This window comes from Phodopus roborovskii, unplaced genomic scaffold, assembly GCF_943737965.1.
Source record: "Phodopus roborovskii unplaced genomic scaffold, PHOROB, whole genome shotgun sequence".
Taxonomy (NCBI): Eukaryota; Metazoa; Chordata; class Mammalia; order Rodentia; family Cricetidae; genus Phodopus; species Phodopus roborovskii.
In genome coordinates, this window is record NW_026126418.1 from 50,509,068 (window position 1) to 50,526,757 (window position 17,690).

The following is a 17,690-nucleotide window of genomic DNA, read 5'->3' on the forward strand; positions in this document are numbered from 1 at the left end:
TTTATTCCTACCCATCAATTTCTCACTGAGCATTTTCTCTTAGTGTGTTAGCAAGCACTTTTCCAACCATATGTGAAGCATTACTATGGATTTGCTTTGATTTTGGACTCTCTCCCCAATGTGGTGCTCTTTAAAGGAAGACTGTTGTTCCTCTGACATTTTTTGAGGTTATTACTCATGTTAACCATGTTGGAATAAGTGGCAAGTTGAGTTGCTCATTCTCATGTAGCCTTAGGAACCTAGTCTTCAAACAAGTAGTCCTTTGTGTCCCACACATTTCCTTGCTCATGCAGTGAAGTTACTCTGCTTTCTCATAAGAATACTGCAGTGTTTCTACCCTCAGTCCTGCCCAATCAGACAGCAGAACAAACAGCAGCTACAGTTAATATTCTCTGAAAGACTATAAAAGATCTTGAAGAAAAAATATAATGTATGCTGGAAATCATCTACAGATGCTTATAAAGCATGACTGTCAGAAATGGGAAGAAAGCCATCATGATGGTCACCTAAAAACTAGGGGTATTCTCTAACTTTTCAGGTTAACCACATAGCATGGACAGGCGTACATAGTCAGCACAGGGGGTAGATGACAGATCATCATGCCCTTGGATGCAGAAGTGATGCTAAAGAGGAGTGAGGCAGAATGGGGTAGTCTAAGAAAACCTGAAGTGCTAAAATGGAAAGCTCTTACTGAGGTAGAAAGGACTTCAACGGACATATAAAGAGCATTCATGGTATGGACATGTCACAAGTCACTCAGCAAAGCTCATGTCATACATTCCTCTCACTCCTTTCCACTTGCACAGGACCAAAATGCAAGAAACAGACACTTTAGGGAATTGGTGGGCACTGCTATTTCAGGGTCAGAACCTGTTGTGTCACATTCCACAGGTTAGAGAATTACTAATGCCAGGGTGTAGTAAAAATTTTCAAAATCAAAGAAAAATTATTTAACTTACATAAAGCAAAACAAAACTAAACCCAATACACAAAGAGCTTAAAGCTAATGCCCCCAAACACACCCAAAGGCTCAAGAACAGGTAACACAAACTGAGTCTGGGTATTCAGCTGTTTATTGCCTTATACTGTAGACTGCAGAATTCCTGCACAGTGGAATATGGCATGAACACTATGGATTATATTTCAGAAAACAATTTCTTATACTATATAGCATCATACCAGATTTGGTTAATAACCATGAATCTGTACAGTGAGAATAATTGCAGTTCTTCATAAGTATTGAATGAAGGGGTGAAGATTAGAGAAAACTACCCAGCCAGACATTCAGAGTCTTTGGAGCGAGTTAATAATAAAAACACATAGTTACCATTTTAGGGAGAAGGGGGAGGAGGGGGAGGAGGAGGAAGAGGAAGAAGAGAAGAAGGAGGGTTGGAGAAACTGCTCATCATTGTTGAAGAGCACCTGGTGCTCTTACAGAGAACTTACTTTCCTATACCTACAAGGCAGCTCAAAACTATCTGTAACTACAGTTCCAAAGGATTCAATGCCTTCTTCTGGCCTCCATGGCACAGGCACCAAGCAAATAGGTAGTACACAAACACACACACACACACACACACACACACACAAAACCACATCAAGGGAAAAACAAAAACAAAAACAAAACAAATGGCACCTGAAATCAAGCGTCTTCACTGTCTAATTAAAAACACAGCATCATTCCTGCCTCACTCTGCACATGTGAGACTATCTGTGGGTTTTGGACTATTTCCTGATTAAAGGAGAAATGTTGAAAGGAGAATGCCTCATTCAAATGTACACTTTGCAGCCCTGTTATAAATCATTCCAGAAGTCATAAAAATGGAGAACCGTGTGGTATAATATAGCTAAGCAACTTAATTTTTCCCTGCCCTGCTCCAGGTTCTTTCCCTGCATGTGGCAGGAAACCAAAAACTACAAATGCATACATAGACAATTAAAAAAGAGAACAACAGTGTTCCTTCATCCTGGGCCACTAGGTTGGCATATGTCATTGCATCCTTATCTGTTCATTTGCCAAAACATACAAAACCACACCTATGTCATTTCCCCCTCAGTGCTGGGATTGAACCCATGAACTCACACGCAATAGACAAAGGCTTTACTATTGACACCCCAGCTATATCACAGGGCTGAGTGTAGGTGAGTGGTAGAACACAGCTTTAGCTTATGCAAGGATCAATACCCAGTGTCTCAAAATTTAAGAACACTTTTTTTTTTGTTATTTCTTTTATTTATTCAGCAATGTATCACATACCACCCTAGCATTCTACCATATAGATTCATATAACTTAAGCCCTCAGGAAAGTGATTCTTTTGCATTGTGGATATAGCTCAGTAGCAAGGCCACATCCTGAGTTTGATCCCTAGCATAACTAAAAGGTCTTCAAGGTGATTTTTAATTACTTGCTTAATTTATGCCTTTAAGACATTCCTAACACCAATTATGTTATTTGTTTTTAGCTAATAAAAAAGAGATAAATCTCTTTAAACTTTTCCCCCATCTGCTTATGGATTTCTGTCTTTGGTGAGGTATGTGATCTTACCACTGGGCTATATCTCCTCAACCATGTGAAACTGATATGCAAGCAAGTTAAGTTCTACTTACGTGACTGCATACTGTGCAAAGGACAGATACTCCACAAGAACATCAAGGCCTTTGTTTTCTTCATTCAAAAACTCTCTGACCCATCTGGGGAAGGAAAGAAGAACTGTTGGTGACATTGATCATATATGGTCTATGAACATATGGAAAGGACATGGCAGGTAGTTCTTCTTTTTCCCCCTCAAGAAATCAAAAGTTTGAAAGGAAATACAGAAGATGGCCTTAACCACTTTTACAGGACACAGGCACTTCTGAATGGGGTATGAAAACCATAGTCACTGTGTAAGAATAAGACGTAAAAAGTACTTGTATGTCATCCTTGTGCTTGACGGTTTGAAGAGCTAGGACAACCAATTTCTAAAAGGTTTCTAAGAAAAGGAATTTGTCCTAATGTACTCTCAACCATAAATGATCCCTAGCCTGGCTGCTGAAAGAGCCCAGACTAAAGAGTAAGGCAGACTGGGAACATGGTTCGATAGCCACTGAGATGGAGGCATGACTCCAATTCCATGCTCAATCCCTCTTGGCACACCCAGCTGAAGAAACCACTAAACCACCAATGAACAGCCAATGCTATGGGCCTCTGAAAATTCAATACAGATAATGGCCGGCATAATTTTTTCCATGAGTATAAATACCTTATAAAGACCGCAGGTTCCACAGACCATCGGCAGGACTAATAGTTTTAAAGATTCATTAAAGATTCTTTTTAGCTTGCATTTCAGTGCTATGTACCAGTTCACCAACAATACTCACACATTTATATTTGCTATCCTTAATGACTTCAATGGACAAGGTGGTGGATTAGTATTTTAAGGCCTGAAGAAAAAAGCCTGTCACCTGATTTCACACATTTCCTCCCATGCATTTCTCATCAGAGACTGTGGATATCAGAGAGAACTTTCAGTCAGTTCAGTGTGACATTCCATCAACTGGTGGGCACAAAGATCGCTGCAATAACACAAGGGCCATAGCCACTCACTGCAACTCAAAGTTGTTGTATCCCTCTCTGTCAAAGGTTGCCTGTCAATGGATGCAGCATGGCCACTGGGGAAGTCATGCTTGCTAGCTGTAAAAAAGTGCAGCAGAAAAATGGCCCATGTGTAGAAGAGGCTTATGGTACAAGAAGAATTGAGTAGACTTCAGGAGACTTTTTTGTTTGCCCAATTGTTTTGCTTTCTGGTTTCAACTTTTTCTCCTGTGTCCTCTCTTCTGGCTCTTTCACAGAAGTATGAGGAGTCAGGAAGGTGAAAAATTGGATACCCCGACTTATACTCTTCTTCTAAATACTTCAGATGGCCACCACCAAAGTTATCCATTTAACCATAGCTAACTGTAAACATAACATTTAAGAGAAGCCTGAGGTAGCAAAGAAAACTCATCTTTTGGGTCTCACAGAGTAGTAACCTAAACACAGCTCACAGGACTGTGACTGGTGGGGGCAGAATATCCCAGAACAGTAACACACATGATCTCTCACCACATCCACTTTCAGATACTTTAACAACTCCCTGTGGAACAAAGTCTCCAGAGACAGTGAACTTTTGTTTTTCAAGACATGGTTACTCTTTGTAGCCCTGGAAATCCTGGAACTCACTCTATTAGACTAGGCTGGCCTCAAGCTCACAGAGATCCGCCTGCCTCTGGCTCCTGAGTGTTGTGATTAAAGGTATGCATCACCACCGCCTGGCAACTGAAGATTTTTAAATGATGATAGAAAGTTAAAAACAGAAGGGAAATGGGTATTTCTTGTAAGTGGTGGGGAAATAGGGAATGCCCAGCACTCCCTGTGGATGCCAGGGATGCTGCTACTAATGAGATTAATGAAGACCCTGAACTTCTTCCTCTTTGCTTCTCTACTGCTCTGGCCCAATATTCTGACTATTCTGACTGTCCTGCAGAAACTGCTGTCTTTTTTTTTTTAATGACTTATTTTATGTACATTGGAGTTTTGGCTCCATGTGTGTCTTGTGTGAGGGTGTTGGATCCTCTGGAACTAGAGTTATAGACAGTTGTAAGCTGCCATGTGGGGGCTCAGAATTAAACCCATGTACTCTACAAGAGCAGCAGGGACTCTTTAACAGCTGAGCCCTCTCTCCAATTGGTGTCTTTTTAAGATGAAAAAAAGAACCACGAAATTCCAGGTTATTCAGGACAGGCTCAGTTTCACATATTCTCTGATTGTTTTTCTAGACAGGATAGGTCAGAAGAACGGCCATTGAAGCCCTGGGACATCATAGCACCTCCATCTCACTTAGGTAAGAAGGTCAGCCACAACATGCAACAAAATGGAAAATAGCAAAGGAGTGCAATTCTATACATCTTTAGATTCGATGTGCTAATATGTGTAGTAGATTCTGATGCGGGAACAAGGTTTAATTTGCTTCTTTACTTCAACATCCTGATTGATGTCTCTCTTGGTAACTATAAGCAAAAGCTCCAGAAAGATAACTTCAAAGTGAGACAGGAACCCACTGCTTATATCCTAAAATAGCATGACTTGCTTCTGGTTTAATGTCACAAAACAGATTCTTGTCCTAAAGTTGCAGGATCCTCCTTGGTTGTTTGATGTCACCCCAACATGACTAAGTGCTTTAGGAAAGAAAGCATAAAGCATTCAACACTGATTACCTTGCCTCGGGTATCAATGACGCTCACATAGCTAAGTCACACTGTAGTATGGATACGACCTGAATAGAGAGTCAGCCCTTTCCCACCATCCTCTTGGTCACTGCCCCTTCTCTGACTGGGAAAGTCTGTATGGGTGATCATTCATGAACTGCGAAGAGCAAGGAAAAAAGATGGGTAACGGTGTTAATGAAGAGATGTCTCAAAACTTAGGGACTGAAAGGAATATGGGAGCCAGAGACCTGACTAAACAGGTAAGGACACTGTCTCCAAGCCTGACAACCTGAACTCAATCTATCATGCACACACAATAGAAGAAAGAAACACTTGCCTCCCAAATATTTTTTGATCTCCACACATACTCTAACCCCCAATACACACAAATAAATAGAAATAATTGGGGGGGTAGATACTCCATGCTGTAAACTTACATATTTGATCATACAGTGAGTCTGTCACATCTGTACACCTCCCTTCTCTCTGTGCATGCATGCTCTAGACTGTTTTATATGCTGCCAATAGGCAAACAGTCTCAAATTGGGTGATTATATGTTTTAGAAAACAGAATTATTTCTGACTCTGACAGCAAGCATTACTTCCTGAGTGCCTTGAAAATTCAAATGTGATTACCATATGTTATAAATTTGAATCTAGGCAAATTCCAAATCAGATACTTGAAAGCTTAGAGAGGCAGGGATAATGAGAAAATGTTCTGGGGGTCTTGGGGGAGACTGTAGCCAAAGAGGGGCTTTACGTGTAAATGCAAACAAATTGTAATTGAAATGCAGGCTGCTCAAAGAGTGGTTTCAAAGTTTTGTATCCCTTGACTCACAAAACCTTACAGCCAAATTTCTTCACACAGAAGATAAGTCTTAAAAAACACTCCTGGAGTACAACTGCCAGGGTCAAGCAAAATGGCAAGAGGCACAAAAGAAAGGACAAGTGTTACCCCCTTCGCCATGCTCCTATAGAGAAAGGCTGACAGTCGGGTAGGTAGCTGGAATGAGAGGTGCTGAAAAATCAGGGGACAAGAGAGATGTCAACATCACCCAGAGTCAAGCCCACTACTGAACCGTGGAGCAACCCAGTTCACAATGTGTACTGCATCACAGCCAGGAGTCCCTGGATGTCTCTCAGCGTAACTCTCAGATTGATCTATTTTCCTGAATGTATTAAGACTTGATACATGCAAAGCCTTGGGCTTGAACTACCAGTATCTAAGCAAAATACAACAAAACAAACAACCTTTGCTGACCCTGACATGCTTCACTGTGAAAAAAGAGAGGGTAAAACTGCCAAGAACAAAACATAGACTGCTGGTCACATTCTTCACTCTATGCAACGACGGGACAAAAGCATCCCCACTGAAGAACATCAGTAAATTTACTAATGCTCGATGTTCAAGTACACATCTTTCTCAGTCTCTCTGTGACCAATCAGAAACTGCATCTGCTGCCCACCCATGCACCTGGGCAGTCTTGAGAGGGTCAAGAGAGGACCTCTTTATTTTTTTATGGACTGCCAATTCCCTTGCAAAAATGACTTAAAAACAATAATGACAATATGTTGGGTATTTGAAAGACATTTCACCAAAAATGCATGAGGTCAGTCCATTGATTTGGAGAAAGCAGGCAGTATTTGTCATTAGTGATAAGTGTTTAGCTTAAATAAAAATTAAGAATTCAGGAAAACTGTGTTATATTAGTTTGATAGCTTTATGATCATTAACTGTGCCCCAAAAGCATCAGTGATTATTAATGAAAATGATTTTTTTTTTCAAAAATAATTATAGAATGATACGTTGGAAAGAGCAGAGCAACCCTAGAAAGGGCAGATCACCCGGCAAACCTACTTTCCCAATCGTCAGTTCAGCAATCATACTACAGAATCCATGGGTAAAAACATCCACTCAGAGCATGCGATTGCACAGTGGACTTAACAGAACACAGTACATTATTAGCACCTCCAGGCATTTTCACTCAGAGAATTTGATGTACTATTAGAAGAATCTCCACAATTATCTGAAAAAGCCACTTAAAAACTCAAATTTTCCAAATGGTCTTCATGTACACAAAACAAGAGTAAATATCAAAACCCAGCTGCCTTCTATTACAAAGATATGAAGGATGGGTCTCAAGAATTTTTATGAGGAAATAAAGTTATTCTTTACAGGAAATTTTTGTTGTTTTGTTAAATAGTAGTTATAGTTCATGAAATGCTATATGTGCTAATATTCACAACAGTGTTTATGTGTACATTTAAAAGTTTGCTACTAAATATTACCTATTAAATAAATTTAAATTTTGTCAAGTTTAGTTTCTAATGTGGTAAATGGTTCTAGATTCAATTCATATAAACAAGAGCAATTTATTGGAGTTCAAAACACTTAGCTTGAATAAAGGAGTCCAGAATGTCAAAAAAAAAAAGTGTAGGAACTATTGTATGGATGAGTAAACTTGAGATGTAAACAAATCAGTGCTTCTAACTGGCTTAGAGTGGTATAAAATAATTAGCAGCTGTTGTTCAATATTCCACATACATAACAGTGGCACAGGATACAGAGCAATAACATAAACATTTTTCTATGAGATAATGCAATCAATGTGCCCAACAAATGACAAAATGACTATGACTTTGATGGTTTCCAAAGCAGCACCACGTAAGAGTAGACTGATAACAGGGTAGATGCATGCACACACAATTTGTATACATCTTAGAAGAGTGCTGGCCACTCTCTTCTCTTTCCTCTTTTACCAGGTCCAGCTCCAGCCATCACTGACCCTCAGAAAGCCTGATAGTCAGGAGAAAAAAACCTGCACTGAGCAGTTCCTCAGTGCCTTGTCTTTTCTACATTACATAACACACACACACACACACACACACACACACACACACACACACACACATACACACACACACACAAGCCCTAGCCAATTTGCTACATTCTTCATGCCCGTTGTCTCAACCACCCACAAGCAACTGGACATCTTTTAGAACTTCTGTGACCTTGCATTCAGACTGAAAAGTAATTTTCTAACATTATAGGCAATGATATTAAAATAAATCACCTACACCACAGTCCCTTGGAATAAAGCTAGCCAATCTCTCCGGCACACCCTCACCATCTCAGCAGTCGCCCAGACATCTGACGCACCTTGGCTTCGGCCCACTCATATTGCTTGCCAATGTTGTAATGATACTTGGTTCTTTTTCAAGGGTATTTCAAGTAATTTCAAGGGTTTGGATAAGTCATAATCCAATTCTTCTCCAATGTTATAGCTCCTAACAGTAAGTGAATGGGATTATTCCTAGCAAAAATCTTATTTCAACATAGCTCAAAAAATTAATTTTCTTTCTCAAAAGATCACTCCATTTATGGAGTTTTAGGTTTAGCTAGAAACTCAGAACAAACCCTTCATGACAAAGCTGCAGCTTAGATAGTTACCCAGCAAAGCTCAGTCTCAACTTTAGCCTTGAAACCCAAGCATGTGCCAAGAATAACCTTTTCAGGACAAATGGATTTTAAGAGTAATTTTCACTTTTAGTTTCTGGAAATCATAATCTCCTAAGCTCAGGTCATTTTAGGTAGACCAAAATCACATTCTACACCTGGAATTCCTTAGGAATATGTTGATTTGTAGATATTCTCCTCAGCAAGCCTAAGAAAATAAAATATAAAAAATAAAATACCTGTTATATATTGAGTACTGGGCATCTGATACTATAGTAGGCATTTCATTCCTATAAGCAAAGCACTGTTACTCTCATTTAACAGGTGAGATGTTAATCTAGGCCACATAGTAAGTACAGAGAACTTGTGTAGTTTCATCTTATCAAAAGTCAAATTAATAAAAAGGGGTTATGCAAATGCCTATGTCTAGATCTCTTCATCTATTTACCCAGAATGCAAAAAACCAACCTGTCCATCATAGCACACAAAAATTCTTCATGGTAGTAACTGGTAAGTTCATTAGTTAGTAATTCTAGAATTTGTTCCTATCAAACGAGGTCAAATCAGAAAACTGGCAGAACAAAAAGACTGGTTTAGACATAAGTCTTCAAGATGGGCAAGAAAAGTAAAAATCCTGGTGTGTGGTTTCACACAATGTGAGCTTGCATGATAATTTCTTGCATACAGACAATGTACCCCCACTTTTCCAAGGGTCTCACTTAAGTACTGGGCAAGTGGGAAAATCTCAGTTGGTAAAGACAGAAGTAGAAAGCATGTTTCAGTGTGCATTCTCAAGGTAACAATCATCACAAGGTAGCCTTTAAGAAATGGGCATTCTACCTAAGTCTCCCAACTAGACCCTGCACTGTCATTTCTGTACTTAAAATAAAAATCAGAAGTAACTGTGCTAATTAAACATCTAGTTAGCTTATGTCAATCAGTCTAAAACAAAAATATTGTTATGTGTATCATACATCTATTTTTACAGAATACTCAATACAACTATAGTATAATATTCATATATAATTCCAGTTCAACAGACCAGCAAAAACAATCAGAGGGGAATAACTGAAAAGATAATAAGGCCTATAGTCTTCAGTCTTCTCTCTCTCTCTCATGGTAAACCCACAAAATCAAAATCCAGAAAAAGCAAATAACTTACCCAATGTTTTACTATATTTTGCTCATGTCTATATTCCTAGAACTTGAAAGGCTAACACAGGAAAATTGCTCTGAGTCAAAAGCCAGCCTGGTTACATAGTGAGTTCAAGACCAAGCTGAGAGACTTGACAAGCAAGAGTGGCACATTCTGAAGAAAAAAGAGGACAAAATACAGTATCCGGTATCATCCAGATTTGAAGATAAACTACCTATCGGGTACTACATATTATGTCATACCAAGAAAAAGTGGAAATGTAGAAGAGCTGTACTTATCTGAAGCAAAGCAACCACACTGATGCAAGAAAAGAATTCTCATAAATGTTTAGTGCTTTGATTCCATGAACTTCATTTTCCCTGGGTGGAATACTTCATGGTCTCAGGTGTTTTAACATATAAGAAAGAGACTCAAAATGTCTCAAATGCAAAGACAACACCATTGCAGTTTCCAGTCATTTGTGAAGGGAAAGAAGTTAAGGAAAGGCAAAGCACCTTCAACTGAGCAGCCTGAAGGCTGAGTTCAAGGGTCTTAAATGTTAATCAGTTGTCAGAGCACAGTCACACATAAAGAAAGGCAAGCACTTGTCCCAAACTGTCCATATTTACTTCATCCAAGTAAATACAGAATTGCTATAAATACCCAAGTCAACGCCCTACAGGTTCTGACTCTATTGATTCTTACAATCAGTGATCAGGGGACTAACTCCCTGCATCAAAACCTTGGTCTTTCAGTAAATACAGAAGCTCAATTCTTAGGTATGATTCAGTCACTTTCTGATATAAAATGTTAGTGCTAACATGTTACAGGGGCATACTTACCCAATGTGGTTGGTTCTTAGCGAGATTTCCAGTTCTCTTAGCACTTGCGTAGACTCTTGGACACGCCTTCTGAATTTCTATAATTCAACAAAATATGACCCTTATTACCTGGTGTTCCTGCAGCTTATGATAAATTTAATGACATATGAAAATATCTTTTCTTATAAAGTGTATTTCTCACATTTCTTGATAAAAAAAAAATAACTTACAAGAAAGGACCAGGAGAATTACTTATTTCATGAAATTTCCTAGAGCAGACTATGTTCCCTTCCCTGCATATACAAGAACAATCACCATTATGCCTCTTGTTCAGGAACCCCAAACCATCTCTGGCTTCAGTTATTTACCAGGATGACTACAAACTCAAGATACACTCATACTTATGGCAACGATGTATTAAAATGAGAGAGTAAATAGTAAAACAACAAAAAGAAGAGGTGCATAGCATGACATGAGTGTAAAGGAAACCAGACACACGTTTTCAAGGTACTCCTCAAGGGACTCCTGACCAAGGAGTCCCTTATCATAGCAGACATGAAGCTCAACAGAGATTTGGGGCTGGGGTTTTCACTAGGGGCTGCTCTCATTAGCACTTTGCCTTGCTCAAGCAGTATTCGACTCCACCAATAAAGCAGGTCTGCAGCATAAACTATGTTGTTTTCATAAATGATTTAGAAACAGTTAGCTTTTACAAAGAACATACATGAACTCTGATGGCCAACTTTGTAAGCAGGCCCTTCTGAAGGGCTTAATAGTCCTAAATTGATTCTTCTCAGCCTGACCTAACATGTTCCAAAACCAAACACTCAGAGTTAGCTCTTTCAATTAGGCCTACCTTGGAAGGTCAGGAAGGTCCAAGAGCATGTGCCACATTTGGATTTGGGATGTCCTTCCCCTCTCTTGTCCATCAAGATCCTATGTGTCTTTCTAAATTTAGCCTGTACTTTCTTTAATGAGTCCTGCTGTGATAGAAATGTGTGTGTGTGTGTGTGTGTGTGTGTGTGTGTGTATGCTAAATCTATGATTCAAATGGGTTGCTATGCCCATCTGTGAAGATAATTATTTACCTACCCAAACCTTATTGATTACAAATGTCTCAGGCCACTCTAAAAGAAGGAATTTCTACATGCAATGCCTTCTTTTAAAAGGTCCAGGCTATCTGTGCTGTGGCCTGATCCCCTCAAGCTTTTTTGCTCACTAGAGAAATCTTTGAGAACTCCAGCTGAGGATATGAAGGACCCTTGTCCTCTGCTGCCATCAAGTTCAGTAAGAATACAGTCCTCCATTTCCAGGCCACTGAGCATGGCTCACATTCTTCAGAGGAACAACATTCAAAGGCAAGAAAGAAAAGAAGGTTGGTAGCATGATTCCAGACTGTGAGGTTGTGAGAGCCATGTCACATGCTCAAGAACCAGTAGCCCAAGGAGACCAGCAACACTGCTTGGCATAGGCAGGCTTCTGTTGCCCTTTCTCCTCAAAGTCTCTTGCTTTCTTAAAGTTGCTATAACTATTATCCCAAACTATAAAAGATCACCATGGGTTTTTGTGGGGCATAAGGAATAAAAATACCCTAAATATAAGGAAAAAAAGGAAGGTGTTCTGCTTCTACTGCCAAGGAAGGCCTAACAAATGGCAAGGCCATTGACAGCTTGGAGAGATACCCTAGACCACTTCCCTGCAATGAGTATACTAAGCATGGGATTTGGAGGGAAAGAAGAAGTAGGATAGGGGGTAGGGAGTTGGCTAAAGGTACCAATGCCCCAATCTACTTATTAAGACATGTCAGATAGGTTCTCAGCAGTCTCTAAGTCTTCCTCAAGCTTCAAAGAAGCCATCCCCCTGGTGATCTACAGAGCATAGTACTGAAAACATAATACAGTTGTAGAGAGGTCTGACTAAAGGGTATGAGGAGAGAGAGAGAGAGGACAGATATGAATGCTATATAGACACACATACAGACAGACACACAGCCTGACAAGGCAACTCAGTCAAATGTTGAGCTAGAGAACTCATCAAAAATTGGCTACAATGGGCACTGTAATTCTGCAACTGTCTGACACTGAGACAAACTAAACTGACTTCACCCCTGTGTTACATTCTTCAGGGAGCAGCAACTCAATTTTCGGTTGGATTTGGGAAGGCAGAGAAGCCTCATCATCCTCTTCCCTAACACATAAACAGTGAAAGTTAACACTCTGCACATCTGAAATATATCCACAAGATTTTAAGATGTTCAAAGAGAAACCTTGAACCTATAGGGCCCAGCAGGAAAGCAAGGATCACTACCAAGCAGCTCATATTATCCCTCTCCTCTCGGGTATAGGACAGTCAGGACAGGACAGGGAGGCTGCTGAGCCACACAATAGGTTTCTCCTCACAAATGTTGAGTCAGCAGAAGATCAGACTCCTTTCTTCATGGTCTGTAACCTCTTTCCATGGCAAAAATGAATCCCCACCCTGCCCCTGCTCTGGCTCCTAACATAGCTATATGAAATGAGGAGGCTCATTTTGCAGAGTGCTGGGCTCAGAACATCTAACTGAGGCTCTTCCTTCCTCACCCTAGGGATTTCATCTAAAACTATTCTAAAGAGAAGGTTTTAAGGGTTTTTTGTAAAGGGAAAATTAAGTATCTTCTATTTAATTTGAACAAAAGATTGATGAACTACTTGAGAACCCTGACCATAGTTAAAGGATGCCCACTCAGCCTAGACAGTCTGGCTAAAATTTAAAGGCCAAGTTGGAACACTGCAACCCGGAACCACAGCTGAGAATTTTAAGCTCATTTTAACTGAAAGCCATGCCTTATTCCAAACAAATCTCCTTTTTTTCTGGGGCTTAAGCATTACAATTATGCTGTGTGGAGCAGACCTTTCCCTACTCCTGGCTCCTGGCAGAAATCTTACTACAGCAAGGGGGTTGGGGTTCCAATACGACATCCAGTTCATTTCTCCTGAGCTGAATGACAGACCTCGAAAGCCAAGGCACACAAGAAAAAGGACATTCAGGCAGACACATGGGTCAGGACACAGAAACCAGTGGTCCAGACGACCACCAACATTCCATTCCTCTTTATTATATGATCCAGAAGGAGTGAAATGTTTAACCAGAGGATTCCTGGTTTCTTCAGCTTGTTTTTCTTTGTCTCCTACTGAGGCTGTAGGGCTGTGAGCGCAGGCAGCCATTTCTGGAAGTGTACCACATGCTTTCTTTCTGGAATGAGGGATTGTTTCTAGAATGTACTGTATGTTGGGTGAAGAAAGAATTCACTCAGTCTGTGTAAAACTGCTGCCATTCCAGCCCCACTTGCCAGGGCAAGTCTGCCTATGGCAGTGGAACTCAACTATCACCTCAGGTCTGGGGCTTTCTAAAGAATTAGGAGAACTCTTCACAAATGGTATATAGACAAAACTGATTTTTTAAAAACTGAGATTTACAGTTCGTGTATGAAGCATTAATAAAATTAAGGCTGCTGTATGCTCAGGTCAAGAAATAAATCATAGAAACTAACAAGAATTAAGCGGCCATTACTTTTTGAAGGGGAGGGGTCAAATGCAGACCTTTTAACAAATTTCTGATGGGGACAAATATTACCAGAGACATTTACATAATTCATTCATGTATGGCATGAAACCAAATGTGGTTCTCCATTTGCTTTTTTAAAACATTATTTATTTTATATGCATGCATGAAGGTTTTGAATGCTTGAAAATATATATACCATGTGCATTCCTGGTGCCCCCCGAAGGTAAGAAGAGGTGTTGAGTGTCCTAGAACTAGAGTTACAGATGGATGAGTCTTCATGTGTGTGCTAGGAACTGAATCTAGGTCCTTTACAAGAGCAACAAGTGTCTGAACCACTGAGCCATCTCTCTAGCGCCAGGATCTCAAAGTTCAATCATCATGAGTACTATTTAAAACCAGACGATAAAGACTCAGGAAACTTCCAGAAGAAATAGGAGCTACACTTTTTTGCAGGACATTTCTTTAGGAGGGGGGCAATATGGGTAATAAAGAATTAGAATGGAAAAATGAAGAAAAGGGAGGAAAGTTAAAGGAGGCAGGCAGAAGAAGGAAAGACAGACACAGAGAGAAGAGAGAGACAGACAGAGAGAGAGAGAGAGAGAGAGAGAGAGAGAGAGAGAGAGAGAGAGAGAGAGAGAATAGGGCCAAGATGATTGCCAACAGTTAACCAGGATAAGTGTGCTTTTCTTCTCTCACGAGTCACCACTGACATAACACAGGGAATTCAGCCTGAGAAGCCTTGAAAGGGAAAGTTGTAGAAGGCCAATGGAAGACAAGTTCTTTCTGTTAAAAATCGTCTTTACCCACAGTCATCAAGGACAGCTCTGCCCTGAGCCATCCCAGGGTTGACCCAGCCTGCAGGGCTGTGCCAGGCGACATGCTTAACCACAGGCATCAGCTTAGGCCAATTGTGCAGCTGCACAAAGCAGGCCTTGTTTGGAAAGGGAGAGGTGGTTATGAATGAAATCAGCTATTCCCTCTTTACCTTCTTGGGTCAGGAGCCAGGCTGGCCTGGAAATAGGGCTGGGGCTGGGGCTGGGCCTGAGCCAGGAGCTGAGAAAACTGATTGAGGCACCAATACATGATGTCAGTAAGCAGCTGGGGAGGAGAGCCTCAGTGATTTTTCAGGGTTCTAGAAGTATACCAACTCATGAAGGACAAGCATTGCATTTGCAAGGCCTGCTTTGTTAGAGGGTTAAATACCTCAAGTCTTAATTCACTGCTGAGCAATAGGAACTGACAATATCAGAGCACCATGTTGAAGACTTTCTTCCCTCATGTTGATGGTTGTCAAAGATTACTTGCCTGGAGCTCTGATAAAAACTAATACAAAGCCAGGCCTTGGTGGCAAACACCTTTAGTCCAAGCACTCAGGAGGTAGAGACAGGTGGATCTCCGTCTACAGAGCTAGTTTCAGGACAGGCTCCAAAGCAATATACAAAGAAAACCTGTCTTGAAAACACACACACACACACACACACACACACACACACACACACACACACACACACAAAACCTAACACAAAAGAAAGTATAATGCAGGAGTCAGCCCAATAAAGAAGCTGCAACAGCCAAGAGTGGAAACTTATCCACCTTACCTTCCTGGTTACAGCTGGGTCCAGGTAGCCTTTGAGCTTCTGAATGTATGTATGGGGAGGGTTCTTCACCTGGAATCGTTCCTGCAGGAAACACAAAGCTAAGTAAACAGCAGAAACAGTATGAAGGAATACCACAGTAGGCCACATGAACCACATTAATGTCATTAATTATGACCAAACACACCCCCACTGTGAATGTGGCTTTGCTAGTAACTATCATGGGCTGATTATGTTCTGTCTTCATAGATCATGTGATCTCTTTGCACAGGAGGAAACCATGCCTAAAATAAAAAATTCAGTATTCTCTTTGCCAGCATAGCTAGTGAGTGACACAGTGAACCTGAATCCATGCCCTCCCAAACCTAGAGTGTGGCTGCTTTCCCTGCAGAATGTGTAGCTATCACTCAGAGGGCCATGCTTTGCCCGTCAGTTTTCAGATTTTCTGTGAATTTCTAGTGAATTCCTTGAAATATTTTCAATGTTGGCAAGTCTTTCACTTTGAAATATGTTACCTTTAAAAACAGCCACAGTTGAGTCAAAATTGAATAAAAATAATTTCTTTTGAAAATGAGAATGAGTTAATTGTTGAAAGGGTGGATGGAATGTGGAAATATTTATAAGAGTATGTAAACATGCATCCATGTTATCATTGTCAGGTTCCTAAAGTGGCATCCAAATTGAATACCCCAAACTACACACACACACACACACACACACACACACACACACACACACACACACACACGCTAGCATGCACACATACCTCAAGATGATCAAAGCTAAGGTCAAAGACTGAACAAGGAAACATTCAAAATCAGGAAAGGAAAGTCTGAGGGGGGCTATGTGGACCTGAGCAGCTGAACATACGTTATGCATGCTTGAAAAGTTTAAGCGGGTGGTGGTGGTGGCACACACCTTTGATCCCAGCACTCAGGAGGCAGCGATCTCAGTGATTTTGAGGCCAGCCTGGTCTAAAGAGTGAGTTCCAGGGCAGCCAGGGCTTCTCAGAGAAACCCTGTCTCACAGAAAAAAAAAGTTTAAATACATCAGCTCTAAAGGAAAGTGTGTTCTTTCCCACTCAACAACCCAAAAGATGTATTCCTGCTAATTAGTTTTAATCTTCCTTTTGCTTCTTCTTCAAGACAATATTCTAATATCACAGCAACAGTAACAGTTGTCTACTTTAGAAATGAGTATTTCTGCCAAGAGTAGTGATGCATGACTTTAATCCCAGTACTCCAGAAGCAGAGACTTGTAGGTCTCTTGAGTTAAGAGTCCATCCAGGACTGGGAGGGGGGTTATTTTTCCAGCATAGAATTACTAAAGTCTTCATAATCTACTATTTAGATTCCCCATTTGAAATGGGTATGTCTTGGCACTCACTCTGTACAGAGGCTGGCTTCAAACTTACATAGATCTACCTGCCTCTGCCTCCTAAATACTTGGATTAAAGGCATGTGCCACCACCACCTGGTGAATACAAATTTTTAATGGTTATTTTATTCCTTCACTCATTCAGAACACATAATAGAAGACACTATTGTTTTAAAACTTGGAGAGAAATAAATTCAATTCTCCAATTCCAGGTTGTTAAATATGGTCTCTGTGATACAGCGCACAGAGTTGTAACACAAAGTAGACAATGATAAGAGCCATATGTGAGCCTCCTCAGTTCAAAGAGAGGTGAGGCATTTCCCAACTGTGCTGATCAAAGGGATCTCCCTGGAGAACGAGGAGTTTGGATTGAACATTGAAGAAGAGGCAACACAGAGCTATGCTGAATCTGTGTGTGTAAGGCAGGAGACAAAAAGTGTACCAGATGAGCCTGGGAACAAAGGCAGGCGGAGGTGCATGGAATGTAACTTGAGGGGCATTTAAAAAGCTGGGTCTCAGGACCATGGTGCAGGAA

The 17,690-nt window shown here is 40.5% G+C and overlaps 1 protein-coding gene across 6 annotated transcripts in view; it reads right to left on the bottom strand.

The window, feature by feature from the left end:
• The window catches only part of Fmnl2 (formin like 2), a 270,688-nt gene that overhangs the window by 78,530 nt on the left and 174,468 nt on the right, over positions 1-17,690 (bottom strand). For all 6 annotated transcript variants that reach the window (XR_007834547.1, XM_051184696.1, XM_051184692.1 and 3 more), the window contains exons 3-5: positions 15,782-15,862; positions 10,662-10,738; positions 2,609-2,692 (exon numbers count right to left, since the gene is read on the bottom strand). Coding sequence is in view for 5 of the 6 variants with exons in the window: in XM_051184696.1 (XP_051040653.1) it covers positions 2,609-2,692; positions 10,662-10,738; positions 15,782-15,862 (242 nt within the window). In the remaining variant the exon portion in view is untranslated. The remainder of the gene's footprint in view (positions 1-2,608; positions 2,693-10,661; positions 10,739-15,781; positions 15,863-17,690) is intronic.